This window comes from Leptodactylus fuscus, chromosome 6 (genome assembly GCF_031893055.1).
Source record: "Leptodactylus fuscus isolate aLepFus1 chromosome 6, aLepFus1.hap2, whole genome shotgun sequence".
Taxonomy (NCBI): domain Eukaryota; kingdom Metazoa; phylum Chordata; class Amphibia; order Anura; family Leptodactylidae; genus Leptodactylus; species Leptodactylus fuscus.
In genome coordinates, this window is record NC_134270.1 from 51,463,668 (window position 1) to 51,483,850 (window position 20,183).

General features: G+C 40.7%; 1 protein-coding gene across 4 annotated transcripts in view; it reads right to left on the bottom strand.

The window, feature by feature from the left end:
• The window catches only part of CAMTA1 (calmodulin binding transcription activator 1), a 1,244,145-nt gene that overhangs the window by 106,582 nt on the left and 1,117,380 nt on the right, over positions 1-20,183 (bottom strand). For all 4 annotated transcript variants that reach the window (XM_075279917.1, XM_075279916.1, XM_075279915.1 and 1 more), the window contains 2 exons: positions 18,065-18,191; positions 8,620-8,754 (listed from right to left, as the gene is read on the bottom strand). In XM_075279917.1, the coding sequence (XP_075136018.1) occupies positions 8,620-8,754; positions 18,065-18,191 (262 nt within the window). The remainder of the gene's footprint in view (positions 1-8,619; positions 8,755-18,064; positions 18,192-20,183) is intronic.

Here is a 20,183-nt window from a genome sequence, read left to right on the forward strand (position 1 = left end):
ATAAACATATTTAATAGTCAATGTATTGTAGTGTTGTAGAAAGTTGGAGAAATCTCAGATAATAATCATTTAGAATAGTGTATTGCTGGCTCAGAAAAGCTATTATCACTTTCTAAGTGTGATTATTACTACTATAATACTGCTGCCTCAATGTGAACATAATAATACTGGCAGGACTATAACTGTTATAATACTATCCCTATACACAAGAATATAACTACTATAATGCTGCCACCATGCACAATAGTATAACTACTATAATGCTGTCACCATGTACAAGAATATAACTACTATTATACTACCTCCTATGTACAGGAATATAGCCATTATAATACTACCATCTCTGTACAAGAATATGACTAGTATAATACTGCTACGTATGTACAAGAATATAACTACTATAATACTGTTCCCATGTACAAGAATATAACTACTATAATACTGCTTCCATGTACAAGAATATAACTACTATAATACTGCTTCCATGTACAAGAATATAACTACTATAATACTGCTTCCATGTACAAGAATATAACTACTATAATACTGCCTCTATGTAGAAGAATATAACTACTATAATACTGTTCCCATGTACAAGAATATAACTACTTCAATACTGCCTGCTATGTGCAAGAATATTACAAGAATATAATTCCTATAATACTGTTCCCATGTATAAGAATATAACTACTATAATACTGTTAAGGACAAGAATATAACTAGCATAATACTGCCTTATGTTTGAAAGACTACAACTGATATAATACTGTCATTTAATGTATGAAGAACAGTATAACTACTTAAATACTTCACATATGGACAAGAATATAACTACAATAATACTATGAACAAGAAAATAACTGCTAAAATACTGCCTACTTTGTAACTTCCTTAATGCTACATTCTGTGTACTAGAATATATCTACTATAATAGAGCCTGCTATATAGAAATACATAAAATATTTAATACTCCCTATAATAATGTAATCTTACAGTATTCACCTTATATTATGTCGAAAGATATTATAATACTGCCATTATTTACAAATACATACATACGACAATACTACCTCCTACGTATAGAATATAATTTAGGAAAAAACATCCTTGTAGATCCTTGTAGATCTGAATATGAGTTGACTAAACTAAAGTTATTCCATGTAGGAAGGTTTACACACAATTACTTATTCATGCAGAGAAGTCGCTATAACAGTATTTAGCAATTAAATAACACCTTACATTTTTAATGACTAAACACATTAAAATTACATTGCCTGCAAATGCATCATATTCCGTCTGATATATGGAACATTTGATTCTGATGCAATTCTTAGGCTGTAAAATACTTTATTTTCCATAATCTATATAGAGAAAGGAGACTGCCCATCCCCCTGATCTGAAAGCCTACCACATATAGAGGGAGAATGGGAAGAAGGATTGCGAATGATGGCACTCCTCTTCTCCTCTTCCTCATTGAGGTCCAAGATTTAGAGAGCAGGGCTGAAATGGGCTGAGTGTCTGATAGCTGAAAAAACGTTGAAACTGCTCCATTGCCCTGCACTTTTATGATGCCACATAGGGGAAGGGGCAGTGCATATACATTAATCTCCCAACTGAGAACTATGGGAGTGTTGCAAAAAGCTGAGAGTGAGACTCCTTTATGCATCGAAAGAACCCCACACACATGCACATCCACTTATCCATCTCTTCTTGCCTGGATCGGATCCCCAGGTAGCCATCAAGGAGCATGATGTGGTGGAGGACTGTACGGCTGCATGCACATGTAGTATTCTGGCGCGGATTCTGTTGCGGAATTCGCATCAGAATCCGTGTAGAAAAAAAGCCTCCCATTGACTTCAATGGGTTCCTCGCTAAAAAGGAACCCGTTGAAGTAAATGGGAGGCTTTTTTTCCATGCGGATTCTGACGCGGACCCTTAAGATCCCATGATGGCGCAGGCCCCTAGTGGAGGCTTAAGGTAGTGGTCAGGCAGGTATTGTGCAGAAAGAATCTTAATTGATAAAAGTGATGTACTAGGATCAGATATTTCATGACATATGTGAGGGCTTCTTTCTGTTACTTTACAGTAAGTAGGTGTGTATTGTGTCTAAAAGAATTAGATTAGGCTGCATAAAATCAGATCTGTGACTGCTGTATAGTGACTATATAGTGATTATATACAGCCGTCAATACAATCACGCAGAAATGCAGTGTAAATCATGGGGGATGATAGAGCCAGAGTTAGACATGGCCCCTTTAATTTGTTCAAATACTGATAGCGAAGATGGAATACTGTATATTGGAAACGTCAATCCTAGATAACTTCAGATTAGGATTTATATTGCCAGAGAAGAACATTCAACCTGAGAGCAGTCACGAATGCAAGAACAGATTTTAAGTAACCAAGCAGTTCAGTACATTGTAATTTAGGCTATATCCGGAGAATGATGGGGTTCTTGGTAAAAAGAGCTTTTATGAGTCAGAATTTTAATGTTGGACATTTTAGTGATAAATATTTCTTGGTAATATTTAATGTAATTCCTCTCTGCAGGGAAGGAGATTAAAAATATACAAATGGCCATAGAGGACTAGTAATAGTCAGGAGAGTATTAAAATCTTCTAGATTTGGATAAGTATCCAGATATTTGTGGAGATTTTCATTTGGCACAAAACATGGTGTAGGAATATTGGTAATTGATGGGTATTGGTCGCAATGATTGTTAGAATTAGAATCTCCTTTCTCTGACCCTATTGACATACAGTCAAAAGGGAAAGATGTCTTCTCTATGTGACCCAGGAGGAATCCATTTTGTATGCCTCTCTATTAGATAAATCCCAAAACAGGCCCAATCTGTAACTGGGGTGCAGCTTGCTGTACCAAGAAACCCTCTCACCTTGCTTGCCAGTGGAAAGTCAGAGAGATTAAGCTGTGCCCACATTAGCTGAATCTCGCACCCTATGAAGAACTGTATTGTGGAGATAACAGAACACTACAACTGGACGTGAAAGGATACTCTGTTAAAGGTGCATACCTCCTAACTTTGGCCTTGGCCATTGCCAACCTTGTTACTTCATGCCCCCACAAAGTATAATAGCCCTTTAGTGGCCTTAACACAGTATCATACTCTCTTGTGGCTCACTTTAATGGCCCGCTTCAGTCTGCAAAGACCCCCGAGTATAATGATAGCAGCGGTAGCGGCTGTCACCGGGCCCCTAATGTCCCGGGCCCTGTGGCAGCTGCCTCTGCTGCTATGGCGGTAGTTACGCCACTGGTCCCCTTATTGTGTCCCCCTTATAGTGGACCCCACAAAAAATGCACAGACCAAAAAAAAAAAAATAATTAATAATATCTGGCATCTTGAGAGCATTTAACATTAGTCCATATACCCTGCCTGTTTCCAAGCTGCTGGGAGCAAAGACGGGATGAATGGTGAAGCAGGGTTCCAGCTTCACTTTGTAGTCAATTCCATCTAGAGTTGAAGCCAGGACATACCTCACGCTGCCTAGGACAGCACCTGAACTCTGGGACTGTCCCACTGCCTCCAGGACGGTTGAGAGGTATATACTACTCCACATGGTATGTTATATTAACAAACTGGAAGAGGAGGCAAGGGAAAAAGTCATGGACTTGATGAGCGAATACAGTCCTCCAAAATGACTGCCCATAGCTGCAACCTGTTCTAAGTTACAAAATAAAGAGCAGCTCCTGAGCACAAATAACACTTCATAAAGTGAATTACAGAGGAACAATGTCCATGAGCACATATAAATTTGTATTATTTGGGCGAGTAGGCACTTTATGAAGTATCTGCTTTATTACAATGGATGGATCTGTTATACTTCATACTGCATATTGCAGCTATTGTTTTTGTATAGTATATTGGATAATAAATTGGTATATACAGACCCACATAGATCTTTTTGACCAGGAGTTCAGGCATTTACCATTTTTCTTTTCTATTACTTTGCTGCAATCAAGGCTGTGTACTCAGAGCGAGGAAACTTATATAAGTCATGGTATAATTATTTAATCCTTTCTCCCTGAAGGGCCTCTGCATTGCAGCTGTCCTGTGCTCAGATCTGTGCTGGAGTCTACTGAGAGTATCAGGCTACTTATATTATGACACGGTATATGAGCTCCATGGCTCTAGGACACATTCATTAGGTTTCTTATGTTAGCCATTCATACTGTGCTAATTGCTGAGTAATCATGTAATGACCTTGCAGTATGTGTGGCCCTCAAGTAACCCTACTGCTTATTGGATTAATAATACTATGACCATAACATGGGACAATTTTGGAAAAAGACCACCAAGGACAGGCTCTCTGTATTGAGCTGGACAGCTGTATCTTAAAGGGGTTATCCAGGATAACTGGAAATCCCTACACTAATCTAAACACCCTCCAACTTTCTAAATAACATGATTAATCAAAAAAGTATAGTTACCCAAATCCTGGGGGCCGTCATGTGACCAGGGACATTTTCTGAGTATCCAGTTACGATCCAATTTCCCATTTCCAGAAACATATTGTCACTACTATTTCCCCCCCCCCATCCACTCCATTATACTTACCTTCCACGGTTCTTCCTGGAGGCGCACCCTCTTCTCCAAGGGCTGCTCTATGCACTGCTGCCGATAATCCACATGCCCAATCGAGGTGGATCATCGCTGCAGAGAAGAGCGCACGCCTGCAGAATCAGTAAAGGAGGAGGGGTCGGCCCCAGGAAGAAGCGTGGACGATAAGTATAATATGGGTCAGAGGTTGGGCTTAGTAGGTAGGAAAGGAGGGGATAGCTAGAGAGACAGGGAGGGGGTGTATGGGAGGGCGAGAAGTTAGAGGGGTTAGTGTGGAAGTTACATAGCAGAAAGCTGAAGCATGTAAATAAATGCAGGAGATACCAGGAGCTCCAGAGACACCCAGAAATCACTCAATACATGGCTAAAGGTATATGGGTGCATTTATTAGCCCATTACTGGCACTAACAGACATTTGAAAAAAAAAAAAAATTTGGCCCGGAAAACCCCTTTAAGCTATCTACAGTAGATGAGGTCCCATGAAACAGAACAAGTTTCTGCCTTCTTTAATTGTACTGTGAGCTCTACTGGGCCCCATGGTGGGTCTGATGGGTCAGCTTGATTCTGCCCATACAACTATAGGCAGTCTTGTGGTTACTTGTTACTGCCCCGATTATGTCTCCCCTTACATTAAGAGACTATAAGATTACCAAGACTTGCAACTGTGACTATTGGCTCATTACTTCACATCTACTGACAGCAGATGGACTTTAATCTCATTGCTTCCCACGTCATGTGTCTGTGGCTGCTAACCGGATTAATCATTGAGGAATAAGAACATATCAGTCAATATAGATCAGTTGCTTATGAAGAACTAGTGCAGCTAACAATATAAGAAAGCCAAAAACAATAGATTTTCCTTCAGATATCATACTGATGTCAACAGGATCCTTAACAGGTCTGATGTCTGTAAGGACTGCTCTCAATAGCTCCAATTGGGAAAAACAGGAGGACAGTAAATTATGGCTTTTTTAACCCCTTCCCATCAGAAGCATTTTTCAATTTTTGTTTTCGACTCCCTGCCTTTTTTATTTTTCCGTTCACAGAGCCATATGAGGGCTTAATATTTGCGGGACCAAAAAATTCAGAATGCGGTGAATTTGGAGAAAAAGTACATTTGTGCAACTTTCTTATGGGCTTCGTTTTCATGGCGTTTACTGTGTAACCAAAATCATGTTTCAGTACAGTTCCGGGGATACTAAATTTATATAGTTTTATTTACATTTTAACCTTCCTATCAAAAAATCACCATATTCTGATGTTGGTAACTTTTTTTTTTAATATTTCCGAGTATGGGGATAAATAGGGAGTCTTTTGTGCAGGTTTGGCACTTTTGATTTTTTTTCCCCATTATGACTTTCACAGTAAGGGGAAATATATTTTTATACGTTTATACACCGGGCATTTTCGGACACAGGGATTGTGTTTAACAGTCATTTTCTACTTTTATATGTATTCTAAGGAAAAGGGGTGGGGGGATTATTTGCATATTTTTTTTTAATACTGCATTTATTAGATCCCCTAGGGGTCTTGAACCCCATAGGGTCTGATCACTAATGCAATGCATTGCAATGCCAATCCATTGCAATGCATTGCAAAATACCAGCATTTGTATGACAGGCTGCGTAAAGCAGCCTGTCAAACAATTTAATGCCAGACAAGCCTGGGAGCCTTCAATAGGTTCCCCAAGTGTTATAACCATGGATTGCCAGCCTTGGATCTTGTTAAGGCGCCCCTTAATGACTACTATGCTCTTTAGTCACCTGCAAAATACCATAATGTGAAAAGGTCTTGATCCCAAATTTTCATTAAAGTTGGCCATAACCCATATTTTCTATGGAAAAACTTACCTTAGAAAGTAAAGAAGAATACATTGTTGAAATAACATGAAATATCAAAATGAAAAGAAAAAACATAATAAGAATGTGCTGTCCCCAAATATATAAATCACTTTTCCGAGAAAAGGAAAAGAAGTTTGAGGCAATAGCTCTAAAAGAAAGAATCTGCACACTTGATTTAGACCATAAAATCAGTCTTCATCTGGTAGGACAGAAGAGGAAATATCGCCTGAGATGCTCGATTTATCTTGTAGACGTACAGGCGAAGCACTGCCAGCCTGCTTAGTCCATATCTTCAGTAATTCAGTAATTCAGCTCAGTGCTCTGACACTTGTAGGAAGAAAGTCCAACAACAGTACTGAGCTGTGGCCTCCAATTGGTGGCGCTATAGTTATAGGAAAACTCTCAACTAGGACTTGTTTTCTCAGCCGGGGAACAACTTTTTCTGATCCTGAACAAGCCTTTTTCCAGGCAAACAGCACAGGTCAGACTCCTGCACCTTCCATGATCAGCTGTTATTACTGTGGAAATTATTTTCTAACAGGTCTTAGGGGCCATTCACACTACTGTTGGATGTCCATTCTGATAGGGTCCGTTACCCTCCAACCCCCCCCCTCCCAAGACTTCTATCATAATGGACATTAACAAACACTAACTAATGTCGGTTGTTAAAATCTTGTAACGGAGTTAGCAATGGACACTACTAACGGTAGTGTGAACGCCCCCCCCCTACTTAGTGGCATTGTGCTCTGGCTTATTAAAGGTGGCCCCAAACACTATAGTGGTCCCAAGCACTATAAGCAGAGGTATAGCTAGCGGGGGCCCACTGAAATACAAGTTACACATCTTTGTCTGCATGACACCGTTACAGTTGAAATCTCACTTCCCATCTCTACTAGTAAGTGGTTCATAAACCACAAGCCACTTTAGGCCTGTGGCCTATAAGATGCCCTAAGACTTCTGCGTCCTGACGAGAAGTGAGAACAATTACAGTCAGATGTAAGTCACAACATTTTGTATTTACCTAAATTGTCTTCAACGACTTGTATAGAGCCGCTATATACCACCATACAGTCATCATAAATTGATAATATCGGTATACCTGATTTGGGGGCCCACTTAGACGTGTTCGCTCCCTGTGCTGAATGCTGCACCCTAGCGTACGCCTCTGACTATAAGCTATCCATACGCCCTAATACAGGTTGAAATAATTGGTTGAAAGTCCTAACACATACAGTGCAAACAATAAGTACATGGAGTAATAGAACATGATATATGGTATATGCAGATACCCAGATGAAGTATGAACTGTGTGCTCTATGTCAGGCAGGTGCATAGAAAGCATCTTCTCATTTATTCACATTGTAGAGAGAAATCCACCAGTGTGCTCAGATGAACCCTGCGGGATGGCTCCCCCATCCATTACAGGATTGTATAGAGCCTCCCCATTCTGCCACCAGGCTGGCTAATTATGACTGATATCTCTGTACAGTTACACTACAAGCATCTACAAGCCGCATGAATCATAGTGTGCAGGCAGGGACCGCAAAACATTACAAGTTGGGATATTGCTGGGCTTGTTGGAAGGCTGGTTAAGGAGACAGTACTAAAACAGATGCCATATTTGCTATGGTAGAATAATATATAATATGTATAATAACCAACCAGTTGGGTTTAAAGGGACAGTCCAAGGTTTTTAAGTAAAACATTGCCACTTAATGTGGCAATTAAATGGGACGAGGTACAACTGTAACATGGGCGGGTGGAGGAGGTTATACACAACCTTATCTAGGAAGTGTCCTATTTCAGACACAGAGGCGCCTATGTTTTGGAACCTTAGGCCCACTGGAGAGATGCCCATAAATGTGGAGTGTGATCTTGTTTTTATTGCTCCCATCACCATCACCAATCGTATAGATAGGGACAGTGTTATAGCTTGGTTTTAGAGAATCTTCCAAGGAGCGATAGGAATTTACTATTAACTCCTTCACTGCTCTAATCCACCTGGGAATAAAAAAATCATCACTTTACTCCCCAGATACAGTGTACTGTCTAAATACTGTATCAATGAGCAGGAGCCCCTACTCTTCATGTTGTCCTGGACCCCATTTAGTCTATACAGCCTTTGTCAGATATTTGAATAATGCATGGGTCGCTACTGGTGATGTGTTCCCTTTAATAAAGAAGAGGAAAATCTGTTCTTACCATCCAGAGAGAGCCAGTCATGCTGGGAGGAAGGCAGTGTTGGAAGGGCTCTCGCTTTATACTCAAATACTACAGAATTGGAGATGATCTGGTTGTTGAAGGCAACCTGAAGGGTGACCAGTCCGGTGTCATGTGCTGCAAAACAGGGAAGCAAAGGGTTCATAATCCAGTTTAGTAAATTATTTAACGTCTATTAGAAAAAACATCAGCTCATGACCACAATACCCACACGAAGAAGTAAGTACTGCAACAGCAGACATAGTACAGCTAGAGGAGGGCAGAGGTTATCATCATGCTTGTATATCCCCCCCCCAAAAAAAAATCAATTTTTAGCAGTGCAGTGCCAATAAAAATAATCGTAAATGTAAACAGCACCATAGTTCCCATGCAGACAAAATGGATTGAGATAGATATAGATAGGATATAGAGAAAAACAAAGATAGATACAAAAATATATAAATTTGATAGATGGGTAGGTAGATAGATAGATGGATGGATAGATATATGATAGATAGATAGATAAGTAGATAGATAGATAGTAGATAGATAGATAAAAGAGTTGATAGATAGATATGAGATAGATGATAGATAGATAGATAGATAGAGTTGATATCTAGATAGATAGATGATAGATAAGCAGATAGAATAGATAGATAGATAGATAGATAGATAGATAGATGATAGATAGATATGAGATAGATAGATGATAGATAGATAGAGTTGATACATAGATAGATAGATAGATAGATAGAGGTAGGTAGATAGATAGATAGATAGATAGATAGATAGATAGATAATTTGCAATGTGTCCCTTCATCACTACATCTTACTATCACTTTTATAAACCCATGTTACACTTTGTGCATTGGCGCTCTCCAGGTCGTGTACTAAGATGCTGGTACTTATGTTGTTTGTTCCATCCTGAGGTACAATAAACATGTAATTACTATCAATAATTTATTTTGCAATATAAAAATAGCATTTCAATCCTTCTGTCCGAGATTTACTGCCACTATTACCATTGCTAACTACTGCAGTACTTTCTGCTTTCTTAAAAAGCGAATTAGTTTACGTAGAAATATTAATACCCATTTGGATTGTTATTGACGAGTATTGAGTGGTCCATAAAAGATGCATGCACTATAGTGAAGGATATATTTGATATGGAAAACTGTCCTGCAGTATAAAACAGAGAACTTCATTCTGGATGTACTATCATCCGCTGGGGTAATTCATTGATTTTGTGGTATGGCACACTATTAACCCTTTAGCGGGTAGAGCAAAAACTGACCGGGGCAGGTTTTAGCCTCAGAATATACCATAAAACCAAAAAATTAATACTTCAATTCACTGACAGCAATGAGAGTTTGTGGAAAATTAAGCTTACTTACACCATTCAGGTTGTTTTTTTTTTTTTTTTTTTTTACTACATATCCATAATTCTATGCTAATCTTTAGTACATATAGCCTTTACAATGGTTAGAGCTCAATGTTCATGTTTTAGCCTTATCTATGACTGGTAATGAAGCTGATCCCTTGAATGGGACTGAATGGTATGCAGTACTAGGTGCAGCCACCTGCACATTCTGTGCCCATATAAACAAGGTGGCGTCCATCATTGTGCAAATATGCAGCAGTCTCCGAGGTGGGATCCCCACCCTACATCAACAATGCTGAAGGGTTATATTGGTAATAATAAGTTATTCCCTATCCACTTTATAAGGAACAACTGCGTGATTAGAAAGAATCTGATCCCTGGGATCTTCTTGATCATGCGGATGTAGGTCCTAACCCCTTCCCCCGTGAATAGAGCAGAAGTCAATCAGGTATCCTAGCTATCCACATGCTGCACAGTCCTGAATTTCTGGTGCTGTCTTGGGTGCTGGGCAGCATGTCCTGCCATTTCTCCTCAGGAAGCAGATAGAGTTGTACACAAGGTTGGGGCTGCGCCTCTGCTGCCAGTGGTTTGGGTGCAGTAAATATAATATATGATTGCACATAGGGAGCATTGTACTGTGTGAGGGTCATTACATTAAGTGTGGGGAACTAAGGTGACATTACACAGTGTAGGGGGAACTATGGGGGCACTAAGGGGGCATTTATACTGTGTGAGGAGACATAGGGTAGCAATATATTATGTGGGTGCACTATAGGAGTGTAATATTAAATAAGTACACTAATGGGAAACTATACAGTGTGAGGAACACTAAGGGAACATATACTATGTTGATGCACTAAGGAGGCCTAATCCCTGGGGTTAAATAGGGAAGTATAAATTGGGCAGGTTTAGAGGTACATGCGGAGATTTGCACGGCACACTGTGCATGCTGCAAGATTTGTCCTACTATCTGTCACCTATCTTTCCATTTGCTGTCTATGGGACTGATGGGAATAGCTCAGCATACAGAGCTTGGCTAACTTAGTCAGAACCCCTGCTCTCAGGTTTGGGGTGGGTCCTGCACTGATCTTGTTATTACTGGAATACCCCTTTAAAGTTCTAGATGCTTTCAGCCACCACTAGAGCTTCTTTTAATATGGAGACCAGATCTAGTACCTCACTGTATTGCCATAAATCAGCCACATCCTCAATGTTTCCCAAGGGGAACATGGGCAACTTTTTCCCTTATTGGGGCTGTACTGTTGATGTGGCAGTGCTGCATTTTACTACAACTTTCAGCCAACCATAAAGTTCCCATACAGGCCAGGCTGAAAACATGATGAAATAGAATTCTCCTCTACTATTGTATTGACAGATAAAAGCTTCTTGGTGGAGCTGCGTTGCATTTTGTGTTAATGGCTTTGATAGCCTCCACTAATGAACCAGACCTGAGGATGAACTAAAAATTGTCCCTTTCTACTGGAACCAACAGCTGATATAAAAGCCTCAGATCTCCCAAGTAAGTGGGGACGTCTTACACATTAGCAGTTTGGATTGGCAATCTGTCAGATTTCATTTCCGCTCATTGGTAAAACACAGGAAAGCAGTTCACTCAACCAATTTTTTTTCCTACCAAATGTATTTACAGGTAATATTTACTGAAACAGCAGAAATGAACAATAGGCACAAAGGTGAATGCATTCTGGGATACATTGTGATGCATTACATTACAAGGTAATAGATGGCTCTGGAAGAAAATACATGCAATGCTGGCATTTTTTATAAATATTCTGGTATATATTATTCTATTTATTCTTAAAGGGGAAATTTATCTTAAACTCATCTTTTGAATATCAATGGAAATCCTTGTACTTGGATACTTCAATTGAAGGGTTCACAATAGTGCACTAACCCCTTCAGTACCTCTTTGCATAGTACCCCTCAGATTTAGGATTCCATGGATATAATGACTATTTCAGAATTTTCAGATTTCTTTTTAATGTGGATCAATGTGCCTGAAGCACCAAAATTCTTCTATATCAGTTCCATGTATATGTGGATGTATCATCTTCAGTAACACACAGAGGAGATTTGCTAAGCTTAATGCACTAGAATTCAGGTAAAGTTTGCAGCAAAAAAAAAAAAATTGCCACACTTTGCCACATTTATTATTTTTAGACAATTCTGCACATTTGGTTTGAGGACAATGAAAACTTGCAGCATGCTTATGCTCTTGTAGTGCTGACAACCCAGGTTCCATGTCCCCGCTCTACCTTACCGTGATCCTGAAATCTGGACTGTTCTCTATGGTTGAGTTTTACAGAAACAGTGTAGCTTAGAGAACTTGGCTTGGATGTCAGCGAGGTCATGGAAAGGCAGAGCTGGGAGATGAAGACTGGGAAGGAGGGGGGGGGGGGGCATTTTAGGAAGAGGTAGAAGCCATGAACGTTTTTTGTGGCAATACCTCTTTAAGGCTGAAGCCCCACGTTGCAGAAACGCAGCTTTTTTGTTGCAGATTTTGCTTTGTTTTTTTGAGCCAAAGCCAAGAATAGCTACAAAAGAAATTGAATGGAGTGCTCCTGTTGGGTCACTAGTAAATTGTTGAAAACGGTAGCTCCGTCCAACCCTCCAAGTTAGACTGGAAGATAGCCGTCGTCCAATGGAGAGATGTATTAGTCTAAAACGAGGGTCGCATACATCCCTGGCGAACCGACTGGTAAACTGAGGCCTTGGGTAGTCGGTGGTGCAGAGCTGAAGAATACACTGGAGCACAGTGATGAAAAAACCAGGGTGGTGCTCTCCTCAATGGCACAAACACAGATGAAGGATGCTAGACACTTTAAAGTGTCTTGCATCCTTCATCTGTGTTTGTGCCATTGAGAAGAGCGCCACCCTGGTTTTTTCATCACAGTGCCCCAGTGTACTCTTCAGCTCTACAAAAGGAATTGGAAATATATTGGAAGTGCATATACTTATTCATTATGCTCAATCCACTCCTGGCTTTGGCTAAAAAAAAAATTACAGCAAAATCCACAACAAAAACAGTTGTGTTTCTGCAACACGGTGCTTCTGCCTAATGATGTATTGTATAAATACATTATGATAGGGAAAAATGGATGACAATGTGCTAAATGGTCAACGTCAGGGAAACTATGTTACCATTTGTCGGTGAGTAGATCAATAAAACCTATGGTCAAGTGGTACAAGACCTGTTACCCAATGTAGGTCACCAAAGAAATAACTATGACTGTGGACTATTCACTATAGAATTTGTCAGATGATGGAGCTGGATATCCAAAAAAAAGAGTCAATTAGTGTCTTCTAATAATGACATATAAGAGATTGCTATAATCTACAAGATGTCAACCCAACATTGGTCTTGACCTTTATATATATGGCTATATGTTCACAAATGACACAGTTTTTATCTGTCCTTTATTTCAGTTTTTAGGTTCTTAAATCATGTTAACTTCAATGAAGAGATCTGGACTTACTACAAACACCTGGATATCCTTGGATAAGATTAAATACAGTAGGTTATTGTTCACAAACAGCTATAGTCTTCATCAGGGCAATGGCAATTTGTGGTTTAGGATATCAATGATGATCCCAGCTAATATAGTTTCTAGAGTCATATTCTACAATCAGTACACATAATATTAATTTTGTTCTTCTTCACACATCCATTTATCTGTCATATATTTGTCACATATCCATGTGTCTTCTATATTTCAGTACCATTCCCCATGTGTTTGCGCACAACAATGTGGCTATAATGTCACTTTGCATGGATAATTACTTCCGTTGATCAATAACCGTAACCTCAAAAAAAACCCAGAAAACCATAACCGGTCTACACAAAGTCATGATTTATAGACCTAGTCTATGGCCCTATTAGTAGCTGAAGAAATGGAGAGTCTTGTCTCAGATGTTCTTCCTTGAAGGCATTTTCAGAAGATGTCCTCTCTACCATTCCATGTCACAGAAGGATAGAAATTGTGTTATAAATCAAAAGTTTCCATTATTATATGCCATTGTCTCAAGGCAAAAAATATATTTTTTTTACTTCTAAAAGTTTGAGCTATTTTTGAACATAAATCCCAGAAACACGAAACAAATGTCTGATCGTAGTAATACAATTAGGTGTTGTACGTTGGTCTCCAAAGGTAATGAAAGAAATTTCATTGCTCTGATTTAATGGGACAGTCTAGCGAATGGGAGGACACCTTTGTCAAAAGCCACAGGAGTGGGATTCAAATTCTTAAAAACATGTTCCACAGGGAAGTGGTGATGGGGGTGCATGGAAGCCATACCTCCTTATCGAGTCCCACTCTGTGCCTCCTTTCCCCCAGAGTATTCCCAATCCCCCATATTACTGTTCCCCTTATATAAATGATGTCACTTATATTAATATTTCTGATGCCTCTTTATCTTAGTATTTTTCCCTAATTTGAAAAAAAAAATAAAATTTACTCCCCTGATACCAGACATCCACATTAAAGGGGTTGGCCACTTTCAGACCAATATTGAAAAACAAATGTACAATAAAAAGATATACAATTTTCCAATATACTTTCTGTATCAATTCCTCACGGTTTTCTAGATCTCTGCTTGCTGTCATTCATTCTGTTACTTCTAGAGGATAAAACTCTGACCATGGTCATGTGATTTACGGTCCATGGTCATGTGATTTACGGTCCATAGTCATGTGATGTACGGTCCATGGTCATGTGATGAGCACACAGGTGCACAGCTGATTACCAGGCAGATGTCTGATTATTGTGTTGTGACTATAACAAGCTGTGCACCTGTGTGCTCATCATATGACCATGGACCGTAAATCATATGACCATGGACCGTAAATCACATGACCATGGACCGTAAATCACATGACCATGGTCAGAGTTTTATCCTCTAAGTAACAGAATGAATGACAACAAGCCAAAATCTAGAAAACCACGAGGAATTGATACAGAAAGTATATTGGAAAATTGTATAGCTTTCTATTGTACATTTGTTTGTCAATATTGGTCTGAAAGTGGCCAACCCCTTTAAGTATGCAGTCTACAAGGTGTTGTAATCAACTTTATATCAGTATCTGAGTGATTTATAAATTGGCTGTGTGTTTTTTGGTGTTGTCCTTCTGGGGATTTGAGCCGGTGTCCTGCGGTTCTTTGGTCGATTCTCTTTGCCACTGTTGGGATAACTGTTGGGTATCTGCCTCAGTGTCTACTTGAGCTTTCTTTGTGTCTCGGTGGATGCGAGCTGAGGTGTGTGTAGTTGGTGTCAACCTATCAGGTCTTTCCAGGGTCTGTATTAGGCTGACTGCTGGCTTCAGTCCTTGCTGGTTTTCGTGATTACCAGCTAGGATTCTTGGCCCAGTTTAGAAGGAGAGTTTAGTTGGAGTTGTATGGTTTCAGGAGCTGAATTGGAAGTGGTGTGAGTTGTGTTCTGTGTGAGAGTCTGTTTTACCCTCATATATTCCTACTCAGCCCCTGTCCTGCCTTACTTGCTGCCTCTCACTGTTTGGTATTAGTGTGTTTCTATTTTGGGTTCCAGGTTTGTTTTGCCCCTGTCCTGTGATACCCTTTCCTCACAACTCCACTCTTCCTCTCCTCAATCCGTGTTGTGTGTTTAGTGGTTGTGCTGCAGCTGTTAGTTCTCCAGCACGTCACATCCTAGTTTGTACTGTTTGTTGCTGCACTTATCCTTTCGCTAGGGGTGACCGCCTCTAGTTTTACAGTCCCTAGCCTCTTTCAGCTCTCATCCTGCCTGTCTGTTAGGTCTTCGCATTTAGAGAACCAATAGTTGTTGGGGCCGTGCTTAGCTCGGGAACAGCTGACCAACACCCTCAAGCAGGGCCCAGTTAGTCATCGTAGCACTAGGGACAGCTTACCTACCCCGTTTCCCTAGTAGTGCTAGCATAATTCAGTACCACAGTTATCGGGCATTGACACAACCGTGACACTTTAGCATGTGAATGTCCTAGTACTGGAGTCGCAACGCAATGAGATCATTGCGTTGTTTGCACCAGGATGCAAACGTCTTCTCTGTGTTCTTGGCTTCTATGGCTTCAGAACTGGGTCGGGGTACCATTTCTCCCCAGGCTGGTTCAGTAAACTTGTGGTATATATTTAACAGTGGAGAACTTGCTTTATACCTCCCATAAAGAACAGGTTTCCTCAAACTTGGTAGTGCCAATGTGAGCGGAGAGGTGGCGGTGGAGTTCTCTCTTCATAGCCAAGCAAACACGCTTGGCTAATTTGGCTATATTGAATCTGTAGATCAATATACACATAGTATACAGTAAGCTCTTAAAGGGATAATGGATAAAAATACTGATAACCTAAAGAATGAAACAGGAAGCAGACGACTCCGTTTGCTGTGTAGTGTCTGAACAGAGTCACTACAGCTTAGCGATCATTCAAGTAAATGGCGGCTGAGCTGCAGAAACCTAGTCTGGCCACTACACAGAAAATGCATATGGAGGTGCTAGATGTCGGACACCCACCATTCTAATACTGATGATCTCTCCTTAAGACAGATCTGCAATATGGTGGAAACTTTCACTAGTGTAAGCGCCCACTGTTTAAGCTCCCCTTAGTGGACAATTTGGGCCTGTTTACCTTAAAAAGCAAAATGGTGTTTGGTGGTGGACATTCACTTTAAGGACTGGTGATGGAAAAAATAAGACTATAATTAGTTTTGCCTCTATATATTTAGTAAATGTATGATGATCTCTAGACAGTAGTATGTCTTTAGGTGGCAGGCAAGTAGCAGATGCACCAAGGCAACCAAAGGGGAACCAGTTTTACCAATGACATGATAGATGGGGCCTTGAATTAGGTTCCTAAAGATTCAACACAACTATTTCTGAAGAGGACCTGTAGGAGATGGGGGTTGATTATATTTTTTGCAATCAGTATTTTGCTACCACTTGAGACACATTTCTCATCTTATCTCATGGGAGAACTGGCCTTGATCCGCTCGACCTCTGTTCACGTCAATTAAACCTCCTGTATTGACCGACTTCTACAATAATGGCAGCTGCAAGCTACAGAAGCTCCACATATAGAAGTCATTATACACAGACCCTTAATTACCACTGATTGGAGTAATCCACAGGCAATACAAAGGGGCTTTTACGTGAAAATGGAAAGAAAATACTTATTGTTCTGTTAACCATTTCACTACAGTAATCCAATGCTTTTAAAGGGCTTTTACTCCCAAAAATACTAAAAAAAATAACAAGGGCCTTTTCTTCAATGCTTCCTTGGTACAATTATTCTTTGCAGAAAATAAATCCTTGCTATCTGAGAAGAACCAGATGATGCTACATAATACATTTATAGCAGCCCTTCTAGATTGCTCTATCTACCATTATGGCCTCCTGATTATACAATATCCACTTATTCCCCGGAGCAGAGTCATTCAAATACAGATTAATTTCCCAAATACATTAGGCCACATTTTTTTTGTATGCATTTATTCCTATAAGCAGGACAGATTTATAGTCAGCCAAAGCAAATGTAATAATCAAAACCTACAAATCTCTAAGCAACAAGACCAATACACCAAGGGATAATATATCAGCCTGTCTATCTATCTATCTATCTATCTATCTTAGTATCTAGTATCTAGCTATCTATCAATATCTTATCTATCTTAGGCTCTATCTATCTATCTATCTATCACATATATATTTGTCTAATAGTTACTGTATGTTTCATCACAGATAATCTGGAATTTCTCCAGGGAAAAATAACAATGGATAATTTTTCCTCCAACTCCATTATGGCTGCTTACGTTTTACAAAATGGTGTAGTAAAGCCAGAATAATTCTGCAAGAGGATTTATAATACTACCTAACCATTATCTATCTATCTATCTATCTATCTATCTATCTATCATAGGAGCTATCTATTATTTACTATAGTATCTATCTATCTCTCTCTCTCTCTCTCTCAGTGATTATATACAAATTTGTCCACTATTAATATGCTTATTATATAATTATTCTTATCTCTCAGTATATGTAATGTATGCTGTGAGCATCTGCTGTCTTACCTGGGCAGTAGCAGCGCAGGACACCTGGTTGTATTAGAGATGCAGGCACTGAGATCTGGTCAAACAAGCAGCTATAATTATTGCTGGCTTCCTGCCATGGCCCCGTAATTAAGACTTTCACTCCTCCCTGAAAACACAAACAAAAGACAGATCAAAAGCTGTAAGATGTAACAAAACACATGGAGAAAAGCTGTGTAGTTGGGTATGATTGGTTTATTATTATTACAATTATTTAATAATATATCATTTAATAAAACACATGGTGCACCTGGAATGGGCCCTTGGTCAGCAGAATCCCCCTCCTTCTGTTGGCAATTCCCCTTAGTGGACTACACTAGAGATGAGCGAACAGTGTTCTATCGAACACATGTTCGATCGGATATCAGGGTGTTCGCCATGTTCGAATCGAACACCACGTGGTAAAGTGCGCCAAAATTCGATTCCCCTCCCACCTTCCCTGGCGCCTTTTTTGCACCAATAACAGCGCAGGGGAGGTGGGACAGGAACTACGACACTGGGGGCATTGAAAAAAATTGGAAAAAGTCATTGGCTGCCGAAATCAGGTGACCTCCATTTTAGACGAATAGTGGATTTCAAATCCGGGTCATATGAGAATGTGAACTTTGTGACTATGAGACAGGGATAGCTGTACAGGCAGGGATAGCTAGGGATAACCTTTATTTAGGGGGGAATGTTATTAAAAATAACTTTTTGGGGCTCTATCGGGTGTGTAATTATGATTTTTGTGAGATAAACTTTTTCCCATAGGGATGCATTGGCCAGCGCTGATTGGCCGAATTCCGTACTCTGGCCAATCAGCGCTGGCCAATGCACTCTATTAGCTTGATGAAGCAGAGTGTGCACAAGGGTTCAAGCGCACCCTCGGCTCTGATGTAGCAGAGCCGAGGCTGCACAAGGGTTCAAGCGCACCCTCGGCTCTGATGTAGGAGAGCCGAGGGTGCACTTGAACCCTTGTGCACCCTCAGCTCTGCTACATCAGAGCCGAGGGTGCGCTTGAACCCTTGTGCACACTCTGCTTCATCAAGCTAATAGAATGCATTGGCCAGCGCTGATTGGCCAATGTATTCTATTAGCCTGATGAAGTAGAGCTGAATGTGTGTGCTAAGCACACACATTCAGCTCTACTTCATCGGGCTAATAGAATGCATTGGCCAGAGTACGGAACTCGACCAATCAGCGCTGGCTCTGCTGGAGGAGGCGGAGTCTAAGATCGCTCCACACCAGTCTCCATTCAGGTCCGACCTTAGACTCCGCCTCCTCCGGCAGAGCCAGCGCTGATTGGCCGAAGGCTGGCCAATGCATTCCTATGCGAATGCAGAGACTTAGCAGTGCCGAGTCAGTTTTGCTCAACTACACATCTGATGCACACTCGGCACTGCTACATCAGATGTAGCAATCTGATGTAGCAGAGCCGAGGGTGCACTAGAACCCCTGTGCAAACTCAGTTCACGCTAATAGAATGCATTGGCCAGCGCTGATTGGCCAATGCATTCTATTAGCCCGATGAAGTAGAGCTGAATGTGTGTGCTAAGCACACACATTCAGCACTGCTTCATCAAGCCAATACAATGCATTAGCCAGTGCTGATTGGCCAGAGTACGGAATTCGGCCAATCAGCGCTGGCTCTGCTGGAGGAGGCGGAGTCTAAGGTCGGACCTGAATGGAGACTGGTGTGGAGCGATCTTAGACTCCGCCTCCTCCAGCAGAGCCAGCGCTGATTGGCCGAATTCCGTACTCTGGCCAATCAGCGCTGGCCAATGCATTCTATTAGCCCGATGAAGTAGAGCTGAATGTGTGTGCTTAGCAATCAGCGCTGGCCAATGCATTCTATTAGCTTGATGAAGCAGAGTGTGCACAAGGGTTCAAGCGCACCCTCGGCTCTGATGTAGCAGAGCTGAGGGTGCACAAGGGTTCAAGTGCACCCTCGGCTCTCCTACATCAGAGCCGAGGGTGCGCTTGAACCCTTGTGCAGCCTCGGCTCTGCTACATCAGAGCCGAGGGTGCGCTTGAACCCTTGTGCACACTCTGCTTCATCAAGCTAATAGAATGCATTGGCCAGCACTGATTGGCCAGAGTACGGAATTCGGCCAATCAGCGC